The sequence below is a fragment of the Zonotrichia leucophrys genome, chromosome 1 (assembly GCF_028769735.1).
Source record: "Zonotrichia leucophrys gambelii isolate GWCS_2022_RI chromosome 1, RI_Zleu_2.0, whole genome shotgun sequence".
Taxonomy (NCBI): domain Eukaryota; kingdom Metazoa; phylum Chordata; class Aves; order Passeriformes; family Passerellidae; genus Zonotrichia; species Zonotrichia leucophrys.
Window position 1 is genome coordinate 4,142,398 of NC_088169.1, and position 17,922 is coordinate 4,160,319.

At 42.0% G+C, this 17,922-nt stretch overlaps 1 protein-coding gene across 1 annotated transcript in view; it reads left to right on the plus strand.

Moving 5' to 3' along the window:
- PCP4 (Purkinje cell protein 4) overlaps positions 1 to 17,922 on the plus strand; it is a 53,888-nt gene that overhangs the window by 20,689 nt on the left and 15,277 nt on the right. The window contains exon 2 of the mRNA XM_064705495.1: positions 12 to 63. Coding sequence (XP_064561565.1) covers positions 12 to 63 — 52 coding nt within the window. The remainder of the gene's footprint in view (positions 1 to 11; positions 64 to 17,922) is intronic.

The window sequence follows — 17,922 nt, forward strand, 5'->3', positions numbered from 1 at the left end:
CTCCCTAACAGAGACAAGGAACCGGGGCTACAAATGGGAAAGACAAGACGTCTGGTGAGAATGGTAAGGGTTGTCTTTATTTCTGAATGGAGAATAATGGGTAAAATGGAGCCAAAATACTTTTTACTGTAGTCTCAGATGTCTGTAGTGAAGGCTTTGGTGTCATAATGTATCTTTTGATTGTGTTTGAGAAGCTGGGTGGGCTTCAGTGGGTTTGTTTTCTTTTTCTTTGCATGTTTAAACCCTTTGCTAAAGTACAGTGTGTACTGTGGTAAACCAAAGAAGTCAGAGCAGACACAAGTGGGGCTAAAACAAGATTAGATATGTGTGAAACACCAAAAAACAAGGTGGGGTATTATCAGCTGCTCCCTGAATGAGAAAGGTGAAGAGAAATAAAGTTTCAAAGGATTTTCTCATAGAATTCCTGTAGTCTGATGAATCCTACCTAACTTTAGGCCCAGAACTAAGACACCAAAATTAAAATCTATTTGTTTAGAGCTTATTTTGAGTGTTGCTAGAGAGAAGCTTTGGATGGAGCAGCTCTCATGGAAGGACCAGATGGCAAATTTCATCACTGGAATGAGTCTGGACTCATCTCCACTCGTCCAAGGGGTGACTCATGGGGCTTTTTCAGACCTTAACAAAGGGGCTGGCAGAGACCAGGGTCAGCTCTTTAAGTGGCACAAACAATTCTAATTAATAAAGTTGATTTTTTTTTCCCCTCTAGAAGAAGGCAAAATGGAATTTTCAGGAAAACAGTAATTGCTTGGGGTTTTATTAGCTGAAATCTCATTTTATTTCTTACAGGAGCCGAAATGCTTTACACACAAGTGATAATTGATTAAAAGCTGGTTACCATCAGAAGCATTTTTCAAAGGAAAATATTTTAAAATATTTAATTTTTTTTTTAATACACTCATCTGAAAAAGAAGCAACATCAGAAAGAGGATTGAACTATAAAATGTGCTCTCTGCTTCTGTTTGCTCATCCAGTTCTAATTAAAATAATGTGTTCAGTGTCCATCCTATCCCCTGAAAAGCAGGAAAGATCCAAGTAGTCCCTTCTCTGAAAAGGCTTTTCCAATGGGTCATTTGAGCAGTTATCTTGGATATGTGTTTTAGCCTTTTAAGTGTTGGTCAGAGTAGAATTTTTGGGCCCTTTGAAGCAACACATCCTAAAGCATTAAGAGCCTTCTTTATGGATGGTTTTCCTATTACAGGGAGGTGACTTTCCCATAAGGGCTCTTTGCATAATGTTTCAGTAAATGAAATCCATAGATGATGCTCCCACTATGATAAAACACAAATTGGAGTGGAAAAAAAAAACCCAACAAATAAATATTTTGGCTTGTTATAATGTCTTGAATTAGTGGGAACAAATGTACCCTGACAGCAAAGCAATTTGCATTTTCAAGTTAACAGGGAAGGAAAGCAAGCAAAATTATGTCAGCCATTCGGGCAGCATGGGGAGCATGTTTTTCTCTTTTCTGTTTGAGCACATTATGAACTCAGCTCATTTGCCTTGAATTTCTTTCCCAAATAAAAATTTCTTCCTGAATAAAATCGTCCTGTTGTCAGGTTTAGCTTAGATTTACTGATTCTGCAGCCTTTTTAAAAGCAATTTTTTTTTCTTAGTGGGGATTTTGAGTGAGCAAGGGCTGCATCATTAATTCAAAAATATATATGGTTCTAGTTGTAGCATAATTTTATGTATAGCATACACAGACAGATGCACAGTTAATCTTGGGTAAATAGATACCAATTATTTTTTGTAATGAAATTATAGCAGAAAAACTGTCACCTACATAAAACACAGGAGCAGCAGGGGAGATGGAATAGAGTCCTCTGATCTCCCCAGCCCACATGCTTGCATAAAAATAAAGCAGAATCAGAACTTTGAACCTGAGATTGAATGCTAAATCAAAGAAGCAGAAATGTGTAATTCTTTGTCCTTATTAGCTCTGTGTGGTTCAAACTCAAGCAGTGATTTATTGCTCTGAAAATTGGGGTGTGCTGAAAACCTACACAGACAATATAAATCCTCTGTTCCACGATTTTCTGGCCAGAAGTCTGCAATATGTCCATGTCTTAAATGTTATTAGCCTTTTCTTTCAAGTGTTTGTTTCCCTGTCAAAAGGAAACTTTCCCTTTTGTTTCTCTCTTGTTGAAAAGGATGGAAGGACGAGAAACAAAAAAAACTCTTTCATCCTATAAAAAGAAATGAAAAAAAAGGAAAAGTCATGCTCTGACAATGTTTGCAAAGGCAAACTGGTCTGGTTGCTGTCTTTGCTCTTGTTTACAGATCAGGAAAAGCTGCTGAAAACTGGCTCAGACAACAAGCAGAGATGCTTGGCTTTTCTCAGGGTTTGGTTCACACAGTGAGACTCTCTGGGGTCGAGCTTTTTTCGTGCATTGCAGTAGAAAATGAATTTTGGGTTTGCCTCTAGGTTAGGTCGAAGCTGAAGAAAATGAAATAATGACCATGGCAATCAGCAGTGTCCCTCTTTGAGACATGTATGGCCTTGCTGTCACCGTGCAGCGCTCAGGGAAATGCAGTCTCTGAGGATTCCTTTTATAGCAGGGGTGGTTTGGATAGGCACAAATGCATGTTCTTGTTTGACCTTCCTTGGACAAGGACAGTCTATCCTTAATTGTGTTTGGTTCCTACCCCCATAGCAGCTCTTAGCAAACCTCCCTTCAGCAGCAGGGACTGCTCTGCTGCACACAAGGATGGCTGGGGATGGCAGGGACCACAGGGGACAGCTGGTGCCACCTCCCTGCTCCAGCAGGGCCATCCCAGAGCACAGGGCACAGGGCTGGGTCCAGGTGGCTCTGGAATGTCCCCAGGAGGAGCCCCCAGAGCCCCTCTGGTCTCTGCTCAGGGCTGGGCATTGCCCAGGGCAGAAGTTGTGCCTCCTGTGAGGGGAATTGCTGGGCTCAGGCCCTGCCCGTGGCTCTGGGGCCATTGCTGGGCCTGGAGCAGAGCCTGGGCCTGCTCTGAGCTCTGCACACAGGGACAGACACAGGGACAGACAGGGACAGACACAGGGACAGCCAGGGACAGACACAGGCTCAGGCAGGGCTCAGCCCCTCTCTCTCCCTGGGCTCCTCTCCAGGCTGAGCAGCCCCAGCTCCCTCAGCCTTTCCTGGGCACGGAGCTGCTCCAGGCCCTTGCTCAGCTCCAGGAGCTCCTGGCCCTGCTGTGCTGAGGAGCCAGAGCTGGGCACAGCAGCCAGAGGTGCCCCCAGGGCTGGGCACAGGGGCAGGGTCAGCCCTGACCTGCTGGCAATGCCCATCCCAATGACCCCAGGACAGCTCAGTGTCCCTCAGGACAGCTCAGTGTCCCTCCAGACTCCAGCATCGCTCTCCACCCTCAGCCTATGCTGGTGCCTGGAGTTATTTATTCCCAGTTGTAGGGTCCTGTATTAGCCCTGGTTGAGTTTCAGACAGTTCTCTGCCCATTTCTCCAGCCTGTCACAGTCCCCCTGAAGGGCTGCACCTTTGGGGGGACCAGCTGCTCCTCCAAGCTCTGTGTCATCATCAGACTTGCTGAGGAGCCTTCTGCTCCTTCATCCAAGTCATTGGTGAACAAGTTAAACAATCTGGGCCCTATATTGAACCCATAACCTCACTGGAACCTTGAAGAACCTCAGTGTACCTGAAACCCAGGAGATGCTTGTTTGTGAAACTGCAAATGTAACTTCTAAACCTGTTCCATAACACTGTTCTCTGTGGTAGAAAATCCAAAGGGAAGACAGCACTGCTATTTTCACACAGCTCAGTGTGGGACAAGAAGCTGTAATTTCTTTTATGCTCACCTGGTTTGATTAGTTGGGACAATCATATTTGCAGATGCAAATATGGAAACAGAATGTTCCCCCCTGACTATTCTTAGTGAATAAGTGATTCTTCTCTTCGACCTTGGCAATGTCACAAAGTTCCTTTGTAGGTTAACACTTGTCACTTCTTGTTCTGTTTCACATTGCTCTGTGTTGTTTTTTTTTTTTTTTTGTGGTGTAATTTGCAAGCTGCTCTCATGCAATCTACTCTTTAATAGCCCAGCACAACTGCCAGGGAAACAATTGCATCAGAAGCAATTATTTCTGTCTTCAAATTTAGAATCGCTCTTTTTCCTATTAATAGACCTCACCCTTTCTTCTCAAACTACATAAAGCATGTGATCATTAATTGGTATTAATATTTTTTCTTGGAAGATGAGATTTATCATTCAGTAACATGAATATTTATGATAACAAAGTGAGTGTTTTCATGGGATGAATTCTATGCCTTGCTGGCTCTGAGTGAAATGAAAATGAGTAGGTTTTGCATGAACTGAGATGTCATGGTGGATTAATCCAATCACAGCAAGATGGTCAGTTGTATTTTCAGTTTCTTCTCATGCCCAAACACTTGTCAGTTTATGAGCTCTGCTTTAGGGCATTCAGAAAATTATACATGAATAAATATTCTGTGTTTCATCCTGTCCATGGGATGCTTCTACATGAAAGATGAAGATACAGCAGATTTAATAAAGTAAATTTTATAGTTTATATCTAAAGTGGAGTCTCTTCAGTCTGAATGCTTCTAGAAACATTAAGGGTAAGGGTAAGTAATTGCAAAGCAATTCTGTGAAGGAGAATTCTCTAGTATTCCTGGGCATCTTGAAGTGTTATCAACAGTCCACTCACCCACTCCCTCTACTCAAGAAATTTGGCAAATTCTGCTCACTGCACTCAGGAATAATAATAAAAAAAATTTCCCCAGATCTGACAGAGTGAATACTGAACTTCATAGTTATTTATGTAGAGTGCTTAGCTTAATAGAGCTTCAATTCCTGGCTAGAGGCCAGGATCATTATTGTAGTATGGGCTAATATAAATATCTCTTTAAGAACTCAAAATTAATTTTCCACTAATATTCTCCAATGACTGCGTAAAAAAATGTGCTGTTTTTGGGAACAGCCCTACAAATAAACTTACTGGTGGAAAAAACGATTCTGAGGAGGGAGGGCAACACATGAGGGTAATTTGGATAAATATTCAGAAGACCTCATGGAACGTGGTTTGCTGTATCTTCCTGGGCCTGGAGGTCACTTTTTTTTTAGTCCAAGGAAAGGACAGAGCTTGAACTGCTGCATTGCAATGCTCCTGTATTTTCTTTCCCACAAAACTTGTGTGGCAAGAGATGAATTTTCAGTATTGCAAGCAACTGCTGAATCAATGTAAAAAAACCCCACCCGACCCTTTCAAATTGCTGCTCTCTGATATTTCACTCCCACAGCACTAATCAGAAATTAGGATGAGGAGTATTGGATGAAGGTAATTAATATTGAGTTTTCCTGGGTGATAGGTTAAGAGCTGGCAGGGAAATTAGCTTGCCTTGTTGTCTCTTTTCACTGTGGGGTTCTAAAATTTTCTCATCCCTTTTAAGTGGTGCTTCAAGGGATATGATCTCCCAGTAATGCAGTGTCTCTTATTCTACTTTCAGCCAAATTCTGCCCTATTTCATCCAGTTTAACCAGTACTAGTGGGGATTTGGGAAGTGTAATGAGAATGATTTGTTGTACCTCATCCCACATCTCTTAAAATAAAAAGTCTGTGCCTCAGCAACATTCCCAGACGTGTCTGCAACCTCCAAATACCATAACACCTTCACAGAGCCTAAATCCAAAAGTGTCTGAACCCTCAGCGTGGTTACATAAGTTGTGTTCGGTCATGTACAGATCACTGAGGCTCAGAGAGAGGTGTAAAAACCCTGTGAGAACTCAACACTGTGATCTGGAGCTGAGGGTGGATTAGATCAGAGGAGAAAAAGTCCCAAGTGAACAGTTCTAGATGAATCCCATCTCAAAGCATTGCAAAAACACTGCAGGAAAGTGCTGAGTTTCAGTTTAGGTGTTTTCCTGGGGAAAGCTGCACATAAAATGTGCCCAGAACCAAACCAAAGATGTCTCAGGTGCTCTCCTGGTCTGGTTCTCTCCCTTTGCCCATCCTGGTGTGTTTATTAAGGAATGTTCCCATCCCTTGCCCATCCTGGTGTGTTTATCAAGGAATGTTCCCATCCTTTGCCCATCCTGGTGTGTTTATCAAGGAATGTTCCCATCCTGGTGTGTTTATCAAGGAATGTTCCCATCCCTTGTCCATCCTGGTGTGTTTATCAAGGAAAGTTCCCATCCTGGTGTGTCTATCAAGGAATGTTCCCATCCTTTGCCCATCCTGGTGTGTTTATCAAGGAATATTCCCATCCTGGTGTGTTTATCAAGGAATGTTCCCATCCCTGTCCATCCTGGTGTGTTTATCAAGGAATGTTCCCATCCCTTGTCCATCCTGGTGTGTTTATCAAGGAATATTCCCATCCCTTGCCCATCCTGGTGTGTTTATAAAGGAAAGTTCCCATCCTTTGCCCATCCTGTGTATGTTTATCAAGGAATGTTCCAATTCCTTGTCCATCCTGGTGTGTCTATCAAGGAATGTTGCCATCCCTTGTCCATCCTGATGTGTTTATCAAGGAATATTCCCATCCTGGTTGTGTTTATCAAGGAAAGTTCCCATCCTTTGCCCATCCTGGTGTGTTTATCAAGGAATGTTATCAGCCCTGCAGCAGCCAGCAGGGCTCAGCTAAAGGGGGATTGAGCCTTTAATAAAAAGGATCTGGGATTGCTCACAGATCTTCCCTGGAGAGGATGCTGAGAGGAAGAGAAGGGAATTATACATGAACTTTATTTCCTCTCCTAGGTGAATTTCCGTTTCTAGAGGCCAGGGATGAGCATGAATCCTCCCCAGAGGGATGCTGTGTGCTTATTTATTTGGGGTGATGAAGGATTGTTCACAAAAATTCTGTGATCAGGAATTTTTTTTGTTAAATCCAGCAACAAAACTTCTGAAGTGATGATTTTTATGTGTGTTTGAGATAATGTGGGCACCTTCTGCACTGAAACTTCACCTACACCCACGTGTGTCTGTCCATGTGCAGTGACAATCTGGTTTTGTGCAGAATAGCCTCTGGGGGAGTTTAATCAATGTCTGATCTAAACTAAAGTAGCACTTCTGAAAGAGTAGATATTGTTCTTATTTTTCTGTTATCTGTCAAGTTGGCTTTGGCACTGTGCATTACAGCTGCACCTCATCTGGTAATGAGCAGCTTTCATTGTTTAAAAGTTTAGGCAGAAGCATCTTACAAAAAAAAGAAAAGATTGTATTAAAAGTTTCATCAATTAACAGCAGTGCTCTTGTAGTCTGGCTCATGCCCTGGCTCTGGAATTCCCCACAAGTTTTCATTTTGTGTATCATTTATAACCACTCTCATAACTCCCAAATAAGTCTATCTTCCCACACAAAAAAAAATAGAATTATGCACATGAAGGATATCTTGTCAGTATGTTGCTATATAATGTTAATTATGCAGCTTTTTCTTGCTTTTTTGGGTTTCTTTTCTTTCTTTTTTTAATGCAGAAGTCCCACAAGGAAAAAAAAATGTGGAGCAGAACAGCACAAGCATAGAATAAAAATTTCAGTTTTTAAAATCTGCTTTTTAAGAACATAAACATTGGGAAATTATTTCAAAATATAAAGCTTCTATTAATTGGTACCTTTGACAAGGAGAATCTTCACACAATACTCGTGCTACCAGTGAATCTGTCTAGGTACTTATATGGTCCTCACCACCACAGTAACTGAGAGTCTTCCAAGTAGTTAAAAATAGAGATAACAATAACAATTCTTGCCCTGGTCCACCTCTTTCTTTCCAGCTTGCCAGGAGAAGAACTTGATTAATTTATGGGATCTTTGTTTTGCACACAGTGCCTGCACACAGCTCGGGAACCTCGTGTGCCTGTGTGGATGCGATGTTCTCAAAGCCAGTGCATCCAAAAATCCGGCTGCATTTCTAAAAATGTGAGAGATGAACACATGTACAGGAGTTATATATATTTCTACATGGTCCCTCACAGTCTGCTCCTTTGCAGGAGGTAGAATTCAGTAGAACTGCAGCATTCCCGCAGCACTGAGATCAGGAGAATCCCAGGGAAATCATCATGAGGTGCCTCATTGTGAATTTGAACACCTGAAAGGTGCTGGTAGCCTGTCACATTCATATCTTCAGGAAAAATCCCTTTGCCCAGGATTTCTCTCCTGGGAAGCTGAGAAGCCTCAGAGGAAAGAAAAACAATAATTATCTGATTTGCTTCTCCTGCTTTGTTCCTTTGGAATGTGGTTGGAGATTGTTTATCCAGCAGGTGATTGTTTCATTGGTTTCATGTGAATTATTTTTACTTCATGGCCAATCAGTGCCAAGCTGTGTTGAGGCTCTGGAAACAGTCACAGGTTTCCATTATTATCTTTTTAGCCTTCTGTCAGTATCCTTTCTGTATTCTTTAGTGTAGTTTAGTATAGCATTTTTTAATATAATATAGTATCATAAAATAATAAATTAGCTTTCAAGAACATGGAGTCAGATTGATCATTCCTTCCTGCCCCACAAATACAATAGTAGCCCAGATCCTTTCTGAGAAACTGTCTAGAAAACCAGCCAAGGTCATTATGGGGGAAGAAAATGTCAGTGATTAGAAATGAAGAAAAAATTAAGTTAAACAAAAGAAAATAAAGCTGTGCTGATGCTTTGGTGGGTTTTGCCTTTTGGATGAGTCATAAATATGCTGGAGTTCCCATCAAGTGTTAACGAGGAAAGACAGAATTGAAATGATGCCTTTGACAAGTGCCATATTTCTTCTGGAAATCAGTCTGTAATTATCAGTGAGCTGCCTGACTGTGCACCGGGGAGAAGGAGCCTTCTCTCCCTGACTGGCACCTCACTGGCTGCCTTCCACAAATGTGCACTGCCTGGAAAACGTGGGTTTTGGGGAGCAGGAGCCTTTAGTTCTGCTTTGGTGCTGACCCAGAGGGAGGACACAGCTCAAGCCAGCCCCTCAACAATCTCTCTAACCCCTCTAAAGTTACCTCTGAAATGAATCTGCTCCTGCATCACAAATAATTGTTTGGGGTGTGTCAGGATTGGGATGTGGGAGCTGGAATATTTACCTTGGGAATCCACAGAGCTGGGCTGACTGGCACAACTTGGAGATTCATCTCTCCTCATTCCCCAACACTAACAACACATGATTAAAAGGCTACAAGAGCTGCATATAGCTGAGCAGCGTGTTTTTTTTAATTTAGTGGAAGTGAAAAATGAAAGAGGAACACAATCAATGCCCAACAGTGGTTACCAGGATTTACTGTTGTGGAAACATCACTTTTCTTTTTGACTGTACACAGACCTGCTTTACTTCACACCACAGGTTTTTGTTTTCTTCTGGCTTGGGTTTGTAAATGGAATGAAAATACTTTCCTACTTAAGAGCTCCTCCGTTAGCAATCGGTAAATGATTAATCATATTTTTTTTTCTGAAGGTTTTTAAGATTTTAATTTGTAGCACACAGCTGTCTTCAGGCACTTAGCTCGATGCTCCAAAATTAGCTTGTAATTTGGTGTTATCAGGCTCCCTTGTGCAAGCAGGCTCCAGAATTTAGAGCAGCAGGAGTGTTACAGACATGATGAAAATGTGGTCCTTTGCTGAACTGGTGGCCAGAACAAAAAGCAGGAAGGAAGTGGATGCTGCATCAGGAACCAGCACAACATTTCCCCTCAGTTCCCATGCTCAGAGTATTTCAGGACCTTATTTAAAATGCTTAGGTTGCTTGTCCAAGGGAAGAGAGGGATGTCTCAAAGCCTTACATGTGTTTGGATTCCTCTGCCTCTCTCTGTAAGTTTGGGCTGAAATTCTTCATGTCTGGCTTTTTGGGAGCACACCAGTGTGAGACACCTAAAGCTCTGTTTGTTCTCAACAGAGAAAAATGTATTTTTTGGTGACTTTTTTTGTGTTTATCAGAATGATCTCTTCTGGAGAGCCTGGTGTTCATGGATCTTAATTTGATTTAGGCTTCTAATTTGCTTAGCTCTGTCAAGGCTGAGGAATTTGTGGATAATATTAACATTACAAAATAAGAAAAATAATGTAATAAAAGCGTATCATAAATGTAAGAGTTTCTTGTCTATCTCTGGAGTTAAGTGCATGCTCAGAAGGGTATTTAAATCCATCTTTTCCTTAAATCCATCTCAAACCACTCCATCCTTATTCAGATTTGACTTATCCTGACCATCTTGTGCCAGCTCTCACAGCCATTTTATCTGTGGAAAGATGGATGTGAAAACCAAATATTTTCTGGCTTGAGGATTTTGTTAGCTGGAATACTGGATTTGATGGAAGCATTTGATTTAGCCAATCATTCTTAGTATTGGTTAATTTTTCCCCCAGCCTGCAGTGGGTTAGGAATAGGAAAGACTGAGAAAAATACATTTTTTCCAAGGAGGAATTTCCAAGAACAGAAGAAAGTTGGATAGCACCGGATATGGAAAAGGCATTTTGAAAGTCACAGTGGAAAAAAAAATAGGTCAGGGTGCTGTGGCCGCTCCTGGGAGATGGTGTGGGTATTCCAGAGCTGGAAATCAGCTCTCAGCACTTCTCCAGGGTCCCACAGTGACATTATTTAATCACTGCTGATGAATGAGTTCTCTAACTGTATTTTGAGTATCTCATCTTTCATTCTAATTTATACCTAAAACCCCCTGGGACTGCTGGTTGACTCTGGGTGGAGAAAGCATTAATTATTCCTTAGGTTTTAGTGAAACACTGGCACTCCACAGTGACCAATTTACTACTCCTGTAAAAGCTGCCAATAAAAGATGGACATGTACAAATATATTCATTAGCACAAACTAATTAAAAGCCGGGCTAATAGCCAGGAGAACAAGACATTCCTGCAGGATTTTGGAATTCATTTTGCGCCTGTGCTAATCCAACAGTAACTATCACTGCAGCTCCTAATCTAACTTAAAGATCTCATACTGATAGACACCTGAAATTTAGTTTATAGTGGCCACAGGCACTACAGAGAATTTCTGACCCAGGAATCTGACAGGAAATGGGGATTGGGCATGGGGAAAATTCTGGGCTACAGAAATTAAGTGTGGAGAAAATTCTGGGCTACAGGAATTGGCCATGGAAGGAACTGGCCATGGAAAATGCTACAAATTCATGGAGAAATCTGGTACAGGAATTAGCCAATGTGGAGAAAATTGTGGGCTACAGGAATTAGGTGTGGGGAAAATTGTGGATTACAGGAATTGGCCAGGGAACAAATTCTGGGCTGCAGGAGTTAGCCAGGGAGAAAATTCTGGATTACAGGAATTAGCCATGGAGCAAATTCTGGGCTACAGGAATTCTGGGCTGCAGGAATTGGCCATGGAGCAAATTCTGGGCTACAGAAATTAACTGTGGAGAAAATTCTGGGCTACAGGAATTGGCCATGGAGAAAATTCTTGGAATTTGGCCAGGAATTGGCCATGGAGAGGCAAAAATTTGGGCTGGCTACAGGAATTAGCCATGGAGCAAATTCTGGGCTACAGAAATTGACTGTGGAGAAGATTCTGGGCTACATCTTTTGTTGTGTGGTAGAACCAAACAGAAGGGTGGGAGAGGTGAAATTAATTGAGCTTGAAGAATTTATTGTTCTTCTGGCCTTTGATTTCAGAGCTGAATGTAGGTTATCAGGTGTGGTGACTTTGAGGGAAGGTGTGGATACAGCTGTGTGTATTCCAGACCTCCAGCTGCATCCTGAGGAATGATGGGAGCACATAAACCCCATCCTGGCTTATCCAGGTTCATAGAGCACAGGTAAAGATCAGACAACCTCCTCCTTTTCACCTCTCAGGGGGCAGAACCCATCAAGGGAAGGACTTTGAGAGAGACCTGAGCTGGATCCAAGGCTGTTTGGTGTCCTGGAGCAGCCACCAGAATAATTACCAGCAGAAAATGTGTATTTTAATCTCAACCAATGGTTGTATTCATCAAGCAGACAGCTGAATTTGTCACTGGCAGAAATTTCTTGGTGACCTTTCCAATGAATCTGTTTGCAACAAAAGTCCATGTCTCTGGTGAGAGATCTCTGTCTCTCGTGTGAGCTCTGCCTCTGGCAGGAAAAGATGTGGAGAAATGGGGGGAAAAGCATTCCTGGCTTATTTTAGCCTAGAAGGTAAGAAGACAAATGGAAGATGTGGAGGTTTGGACCTTTTCTGTCAAAGGGTGATGGATGCTGTCAGCAGAGGGCAAGACATTGGCATTGCCAATCAATCATTCTCTCCATCAGCACCACTTGGTCTCATCTCAGATAAACTTCTTTGGCTTAAATTCCTTCCTCTGTCAAATTAAAGAGAATGAAAAGGCTTTTCTAGACCCCAGTGAGAAGGAGTTTGGAGATTAATGGTCCATAAACAATGGTGTTTATTCCTGTGCCATTTGCCCAGCAGGACCAGGTGTGGGAGGCTTGGTGGGCATTGTCTGCTCTCACTGCTGGACCTCTTTGAACCTTTCCCACAGCTATGCCAGAGAAAAGCATCAAAATTCTTGTGCAAGTATTTATGGTTTTCACAGGAGTGACCACAGAAATGAAAAGCAAAAGCTTTAAGTCATGAGATGGAATCCTCTGGAGGTTCCCCAGCTCAGAACCATTCCATTGTGAAAGAACATCAAAAAGAAAATGTAATTTTTGGCAATTCCCCCCCATTCCTCTCCATGCCACGGGCAAACCTTGGGGACAACACAGTCTAGAAGCTGTTCTCAGATGCAGCAGGGTTGTGAAGATTTTTGGTCTCTATTCATCATCTTAAGAAGATTACTGCAGCTAACATTAGCATTTTTGCCATTACATGGTGGACTGGCTGAAGTCCAGCCTGAGTTGGAATTAGAATACTTATTTCTTTCCTTTTATTATCTCTTTTTCTTCTTGCAGTAGAAGATGATGGACACAAAAAAAGCCAGTGAAGAAAGCTGCATCAAGGGATACCAGTGCTTTGTAGTTTATCTCCACATAATTGTTTATGTGAGCTTTTAATTCCAACTCAGTTTAGTTCTGTTTCAAGTTTAAATGAAATTAAATATAAGCACATCCACAACTGGCATTATTTTTGAGTGGGTACTATGTGAGACCACTAAGAAGTTACTGTTTTCCTCTCCAAACTATAAATATACCCAAATTTATTTGAAACTTGGCATGAAAAGATTTTATAACTACCATAAATTTGACCTTTGTTTTGAGTCTCCCACAACTCTTTGGACACCACAGTCATTTTCTGTGCCTGTAAGGAGTTTTCTGCAGGATTCTGTAGTACTGTGGTGAATATTTGGGGCTGAATTTCTTGACAGAACTTGCAAAGTAGAAACCAACAATTAACCTGAGCTGAGTTAGAGAGCAGCTGCGTCCATTGTGCTGTGGATTTCTGGTGGCTCTGGCCTGGCAGAGTTTATTTTTTCTGGCAAAAGGCTGAGTTGATTTATTTTTTTTTTAATTTCAGTGTAATTGCTGAGAGAGGGAGTGATGCAGCCCAGAGCTGCCAGCCTCATTTGCTGGTGTCAGGGATACCTTTTGTTGTTGTAAGTGATGCTGTCTGAATGTGACAAAACACTTGATAAGCTTGGCCAAGCGTGCCAGAAAACAGAACAGAAAACAAAAAGCAATGTGGACTTCTAGCCCAGGCAGTTTAAAAATCCCCCAGGGTGTTCTGCCCTCATCAGGGAGTTGTTTCAGGAGAAAATCTGATCGATTTGGATTAAAAAAAAAAGAAGAAAGTTTTGCTTTTGCTCCTCAGGAGAGGCTGCACAGATTGAGGTGAGCTCTAGAAAACTCTCAGTTCTGTGGTGCACATTGCCACAGCTCTCCTGGTAGCGCTTTCTGCTGGTTTTGCAAGGCCCAAGAGACATTCACTCACAACATTGAAGTTTTAACCAGTCACTGGTTTGTGTAAGCTGATATTTTCCTGCCACTGAGGGCCCTTGTTGCAGGCAACAAGTGAGTGTGCCATGGGAGGGGGATGCTCCAGGCTGGATCCAAACTCCTGGTCCTTCCTGGCAGGCCCGGCTGCTGTGATGGGTCAAGTTACTCACTGCTTACTTTAATCAGAAAACCTGAGGTTTGCCTTTCATCTCTTCCACAAGTAAGGTCTTCTCTGTCTGCTCCTCTTCCTGTCTCCCTCATTTCTTCTGTCTCACCTCTCATTTTGTGTCTTCCCAGCACAGCCAGGTCAAATGCTGCTTCTCCCTCTGCCTGCCTCATTTCCCCTCCTATTTTCCCAGGAAAATTTGCAGTCTGGGTCATTAGTAAAGAAAATTAATTTGCCATAAAGAAAAGTCCTGACTAATGCTCTAATTTGGGGTCATAGTGAGCTTCTCCTTAAGTTTCTCATTCCTCTTCAGTCTCACAAACAATTTCCTAGACTAAGGAAATTAAGGAAATTCAGTTCAAGCAAGGGCCAGGTGAGGAGACCCCTGGAAGGAGAGCTACACAAGTAAGAGACAAAGCAGTTTTTAAAGTAGCAGAATTAGAAGAGGAAATGGGAAAGGAAAGGGGAAAGGAAATTTCAAGGAAAGGAAATGTCAAGGAAAGGAAAGGAAATGTCAAGGAAAGGAAATGTCAAGGAAAGGAAATTTCAAGGAAAGGAAAGGAAAGGAAATTTCAAGGAAAGGAAAGGAAATTTCAAGGAAAGGAAAGGAAATTTCAAGGAAAGGAAAGGAAATTTCAAGGAAAGGAAAGGAAATTTCAAGGAAAGGAAAGGAAATTTCAAGGAAAGGAAATTTCAAGGAAAGGAAATTTCAAGGAAATTTCAAGGAAAGGAAAGGAAAGGAAAGGAAAGGAAAGGAAAGGAAAGGAAAGGAAAGGAAAGGAAAGGAAAGGAAAGGAAAGGAAAGGGAAAGGAAAGGTAATTGAGTTTCCTGAGCAAAAAAAGAAGAAAAAAATTGAAGTAATTGGTTCTGTTTACATTCAGATCTAAATTTTGAGCAGTAAAGACAATTATTTGGGGTTTAGTGGAACAGGGACTGGGGTGTGCTGTGTCCTGTGCATTCTGCCCATGCCAGCACTTTGGAGGCAGTGAGGGATGTGAGTCCCAGCTTCAGCCCTTCCTTGCTTGTGTTTTCTGAGGCAGAGCAGATGCATGAAAGGTTTAGTCCTTCTTCCAGATGCTTGTAAGCTTTGTCCTTGTAATCCTCAGGAGTGGGGGGGGAGGAATGGATCTCTCTGGATCAGAAAACACGGGCTGGGAGATGATCTGAGGATGGGCAGCCGTGTGTGGCAGCTCTGATGCTCTTTCTGATCAGCTTTATTGACAAGCTGGCATGTCTGTAAATCCAGACAGACCTTCAAAAGAGCCTGTCAGGGTTTAAATTCACACAAGGGAAAATGTTTTCTAGAAAATTTTTTAACTGAGTAGCAGAGATAAGTTGAGAGAAATCCTCAACACAGAATGTGTAAAGCACTACTCAGATTAATTTTTGTCTTCCCTGTAATCATTTTAAGTGACTCAACTGTTTTCAGTTCTTTTCCCGTGCTTAAATCTTCAAGAAGTCATTGGAAACTCTAAAAACACCAGCAGAGTAACATTCACTCTCTGATTTTGATCCCTTTTAAAGATTTTCCAGCTATCTGTAACTTTTATTTCATTTGGTTTACATTCCTTCACTGTTATTACATGCACTTATTTTGTTTATTGCAATCTGGACTGGTGGCAAGGCCAATTAACAGCTGCTGAACTCTGCTGGTTAAAAGCTCCCTTTTCAGTTGTACACAACCTTGCCAAAATCCAATTGCTCAGGCTGAAATTTGTCATTTTGATTGCTTGCCTCAAGCAGAATTATTTTGGAAGGGTTCAGCAAAGTCATTCCAGCACTTTCCAAAAATGAGGCTTGAGCAAAATGTTAGCACATCAAGAAATTAAAAACAGTTTCTGGTGGCCTTTTGTCTGACTGCTTTGAGCCTTTGTCACTTTGAACAGAAATGTAAGATTTGTCATCTGGGATGTGACTTTTCTATCTGTTATACAAGTCCTGCATTTGTGTGGGTTCAGTGAAGCAGTTAATTATTTTTTTTTTCTGTGAAAACTCAACATCACTGAGCCAAATAGTAAACACTAAAGCAATTAAACCAACACTGTCTTTAAAAGGCTTAAGGAAATCACAGTTTTCCTTAATTGCTGCTACATTCAGCGATGCTTTGGTCAGGAGCTGAAGCCAAAGGCAGGGTCGTGCCATTTCTCTGCTCCCAAAACATCACAATTGCTTAGGAAAAAAATCTTCCTCCTTGCTTGGGAGCAGAGGGTCCCAGAAGCTGGAGCAGGGAGGTAAAAAGGATGGGATGACAAAGGAGGTCAGTAGGGGCTCCTCAGGAAGCTGGAACCACAGAGGATTAGGCAGGATTTAATATTTTTGGGATGGGAAACAGGACTGGGAGGGAGGAATATGGGCTGGCTGTGTCATCATGATATTTTATTATATTAAAAGAAATTATATACTAAACCTATACTAAAGAAAGAGAAAGGCTACATCAGAAAGTTAGAAAAGAATGATAATAAAAACCTGTGACACTCAGAGAGTCTGACACAGCTGGCTGTGATTGGCCATTAATTAAAAACAATTCACATGGTGGGTTAAACAGTTCTCCAAATCACATTCTAGAGGAGCAAAACATGGAGAAGCTGAGGCTTCTCATCTTGCCAGGAGAAGAAATCCTGGGGAAGGGATTTTTCATAAAATACCATAGTGACAGGCTGGGAGGAATATGGCCTGGCTGGGCTGGAATTCTGAGGTTAGGGAATGTCCTGGGAGCAGTTTTGGGGAGCAGGAGCAGCCAAATAAAGACACAGCATTGTTGGGGATTGCTGGGGGCTGTGGTGACCATCGGGGCTGGGGCAGAGCTGGGATGGACGAGGTGGAGCAGGAGCAGCCGCCACATCTGAGGGCGTCAGAGCTTTCTCATTGTTCCTTTCCTGACAGCTTCGTGAATCCCACCCAAAGCTTCATGAATCCCACCCAAAAAATAGTCAAGGTCATTGCCTTTGCTGCTGATTCAGGAACAGGCCAGCAGCCTCCCACCCCTGGCAGTTACTCCATTAAAACTGGTGTTGATTTAACAGTTCCAGGCAGCAGTGCTGAGGAGCCATGTGGGTGTCCATATGTTGCATCAAAATGCATTTTTTGTGCTTTAAATCTAGGAAACACTGTGCTCCTAAGACCATGGAAGTTTCAATGTCAAAAATTCAAGTTGCCCACTCAATGATGCAGTTCATTTTGCCTAATGGTATCAGTTCTTTTTGTCATTTATTAACTTTCTCGTGTTCAACTTTGTAACCTGAATGTTCTTTTAAGATAGCTTTATGTGTGCAATAAACTTAGAGCTGAAGCAGGAGGAGAACCTTTATCCCCTGGCCTCAGTCAGATTTTCATGTCAATTAATCTATCTGGCACAGGGTTTAATAACTTTCTAATTGCAATTGCAGCACTTAGCTAAATCAATGGCCACCCCTCCTGATAAAATTGATTTTAAATAGGTGTTGTTAAAAGGCACCAGGTGAAAACTTAGTGAGGTGAAAACCACGATAAGATTAATAGGAAGCCTCATTTTCTTCTAGACAGCTCATATTAATAAAACTTGCTTTTTGTTTTGCCTTAACATGTTTTTGCATTGAAAAAAAAAAGATCGAAGTTACAGAGGAATCTTTCTGAGCTTCCTTTGATGGGAGGATTAAAAGGGGGGACAGAAGGAGAAGGAGGCAGAGGATGACAAAAGGGATTTGTTCCAGCTCTGAGGGCTGGAAGGCAGCAAGGCTGGAGGGCCAGTGTGGTACCTCACACACCACTTCTCTGGCAGCTCAGAAATGCACCACACTCCCAGCACGTACAACCTTCCTTTGTGTCCTCAGTGTTCTGTGTGGGTTTGTTAAGTGCACCATCTGTCAGGATAATGAGACCATTTTCACTTCCCTGCTCCATAACCTCCTGATGTAGATGCAGAGCTCGGAATATGGACCTGCTTTCTCTTTCCTTT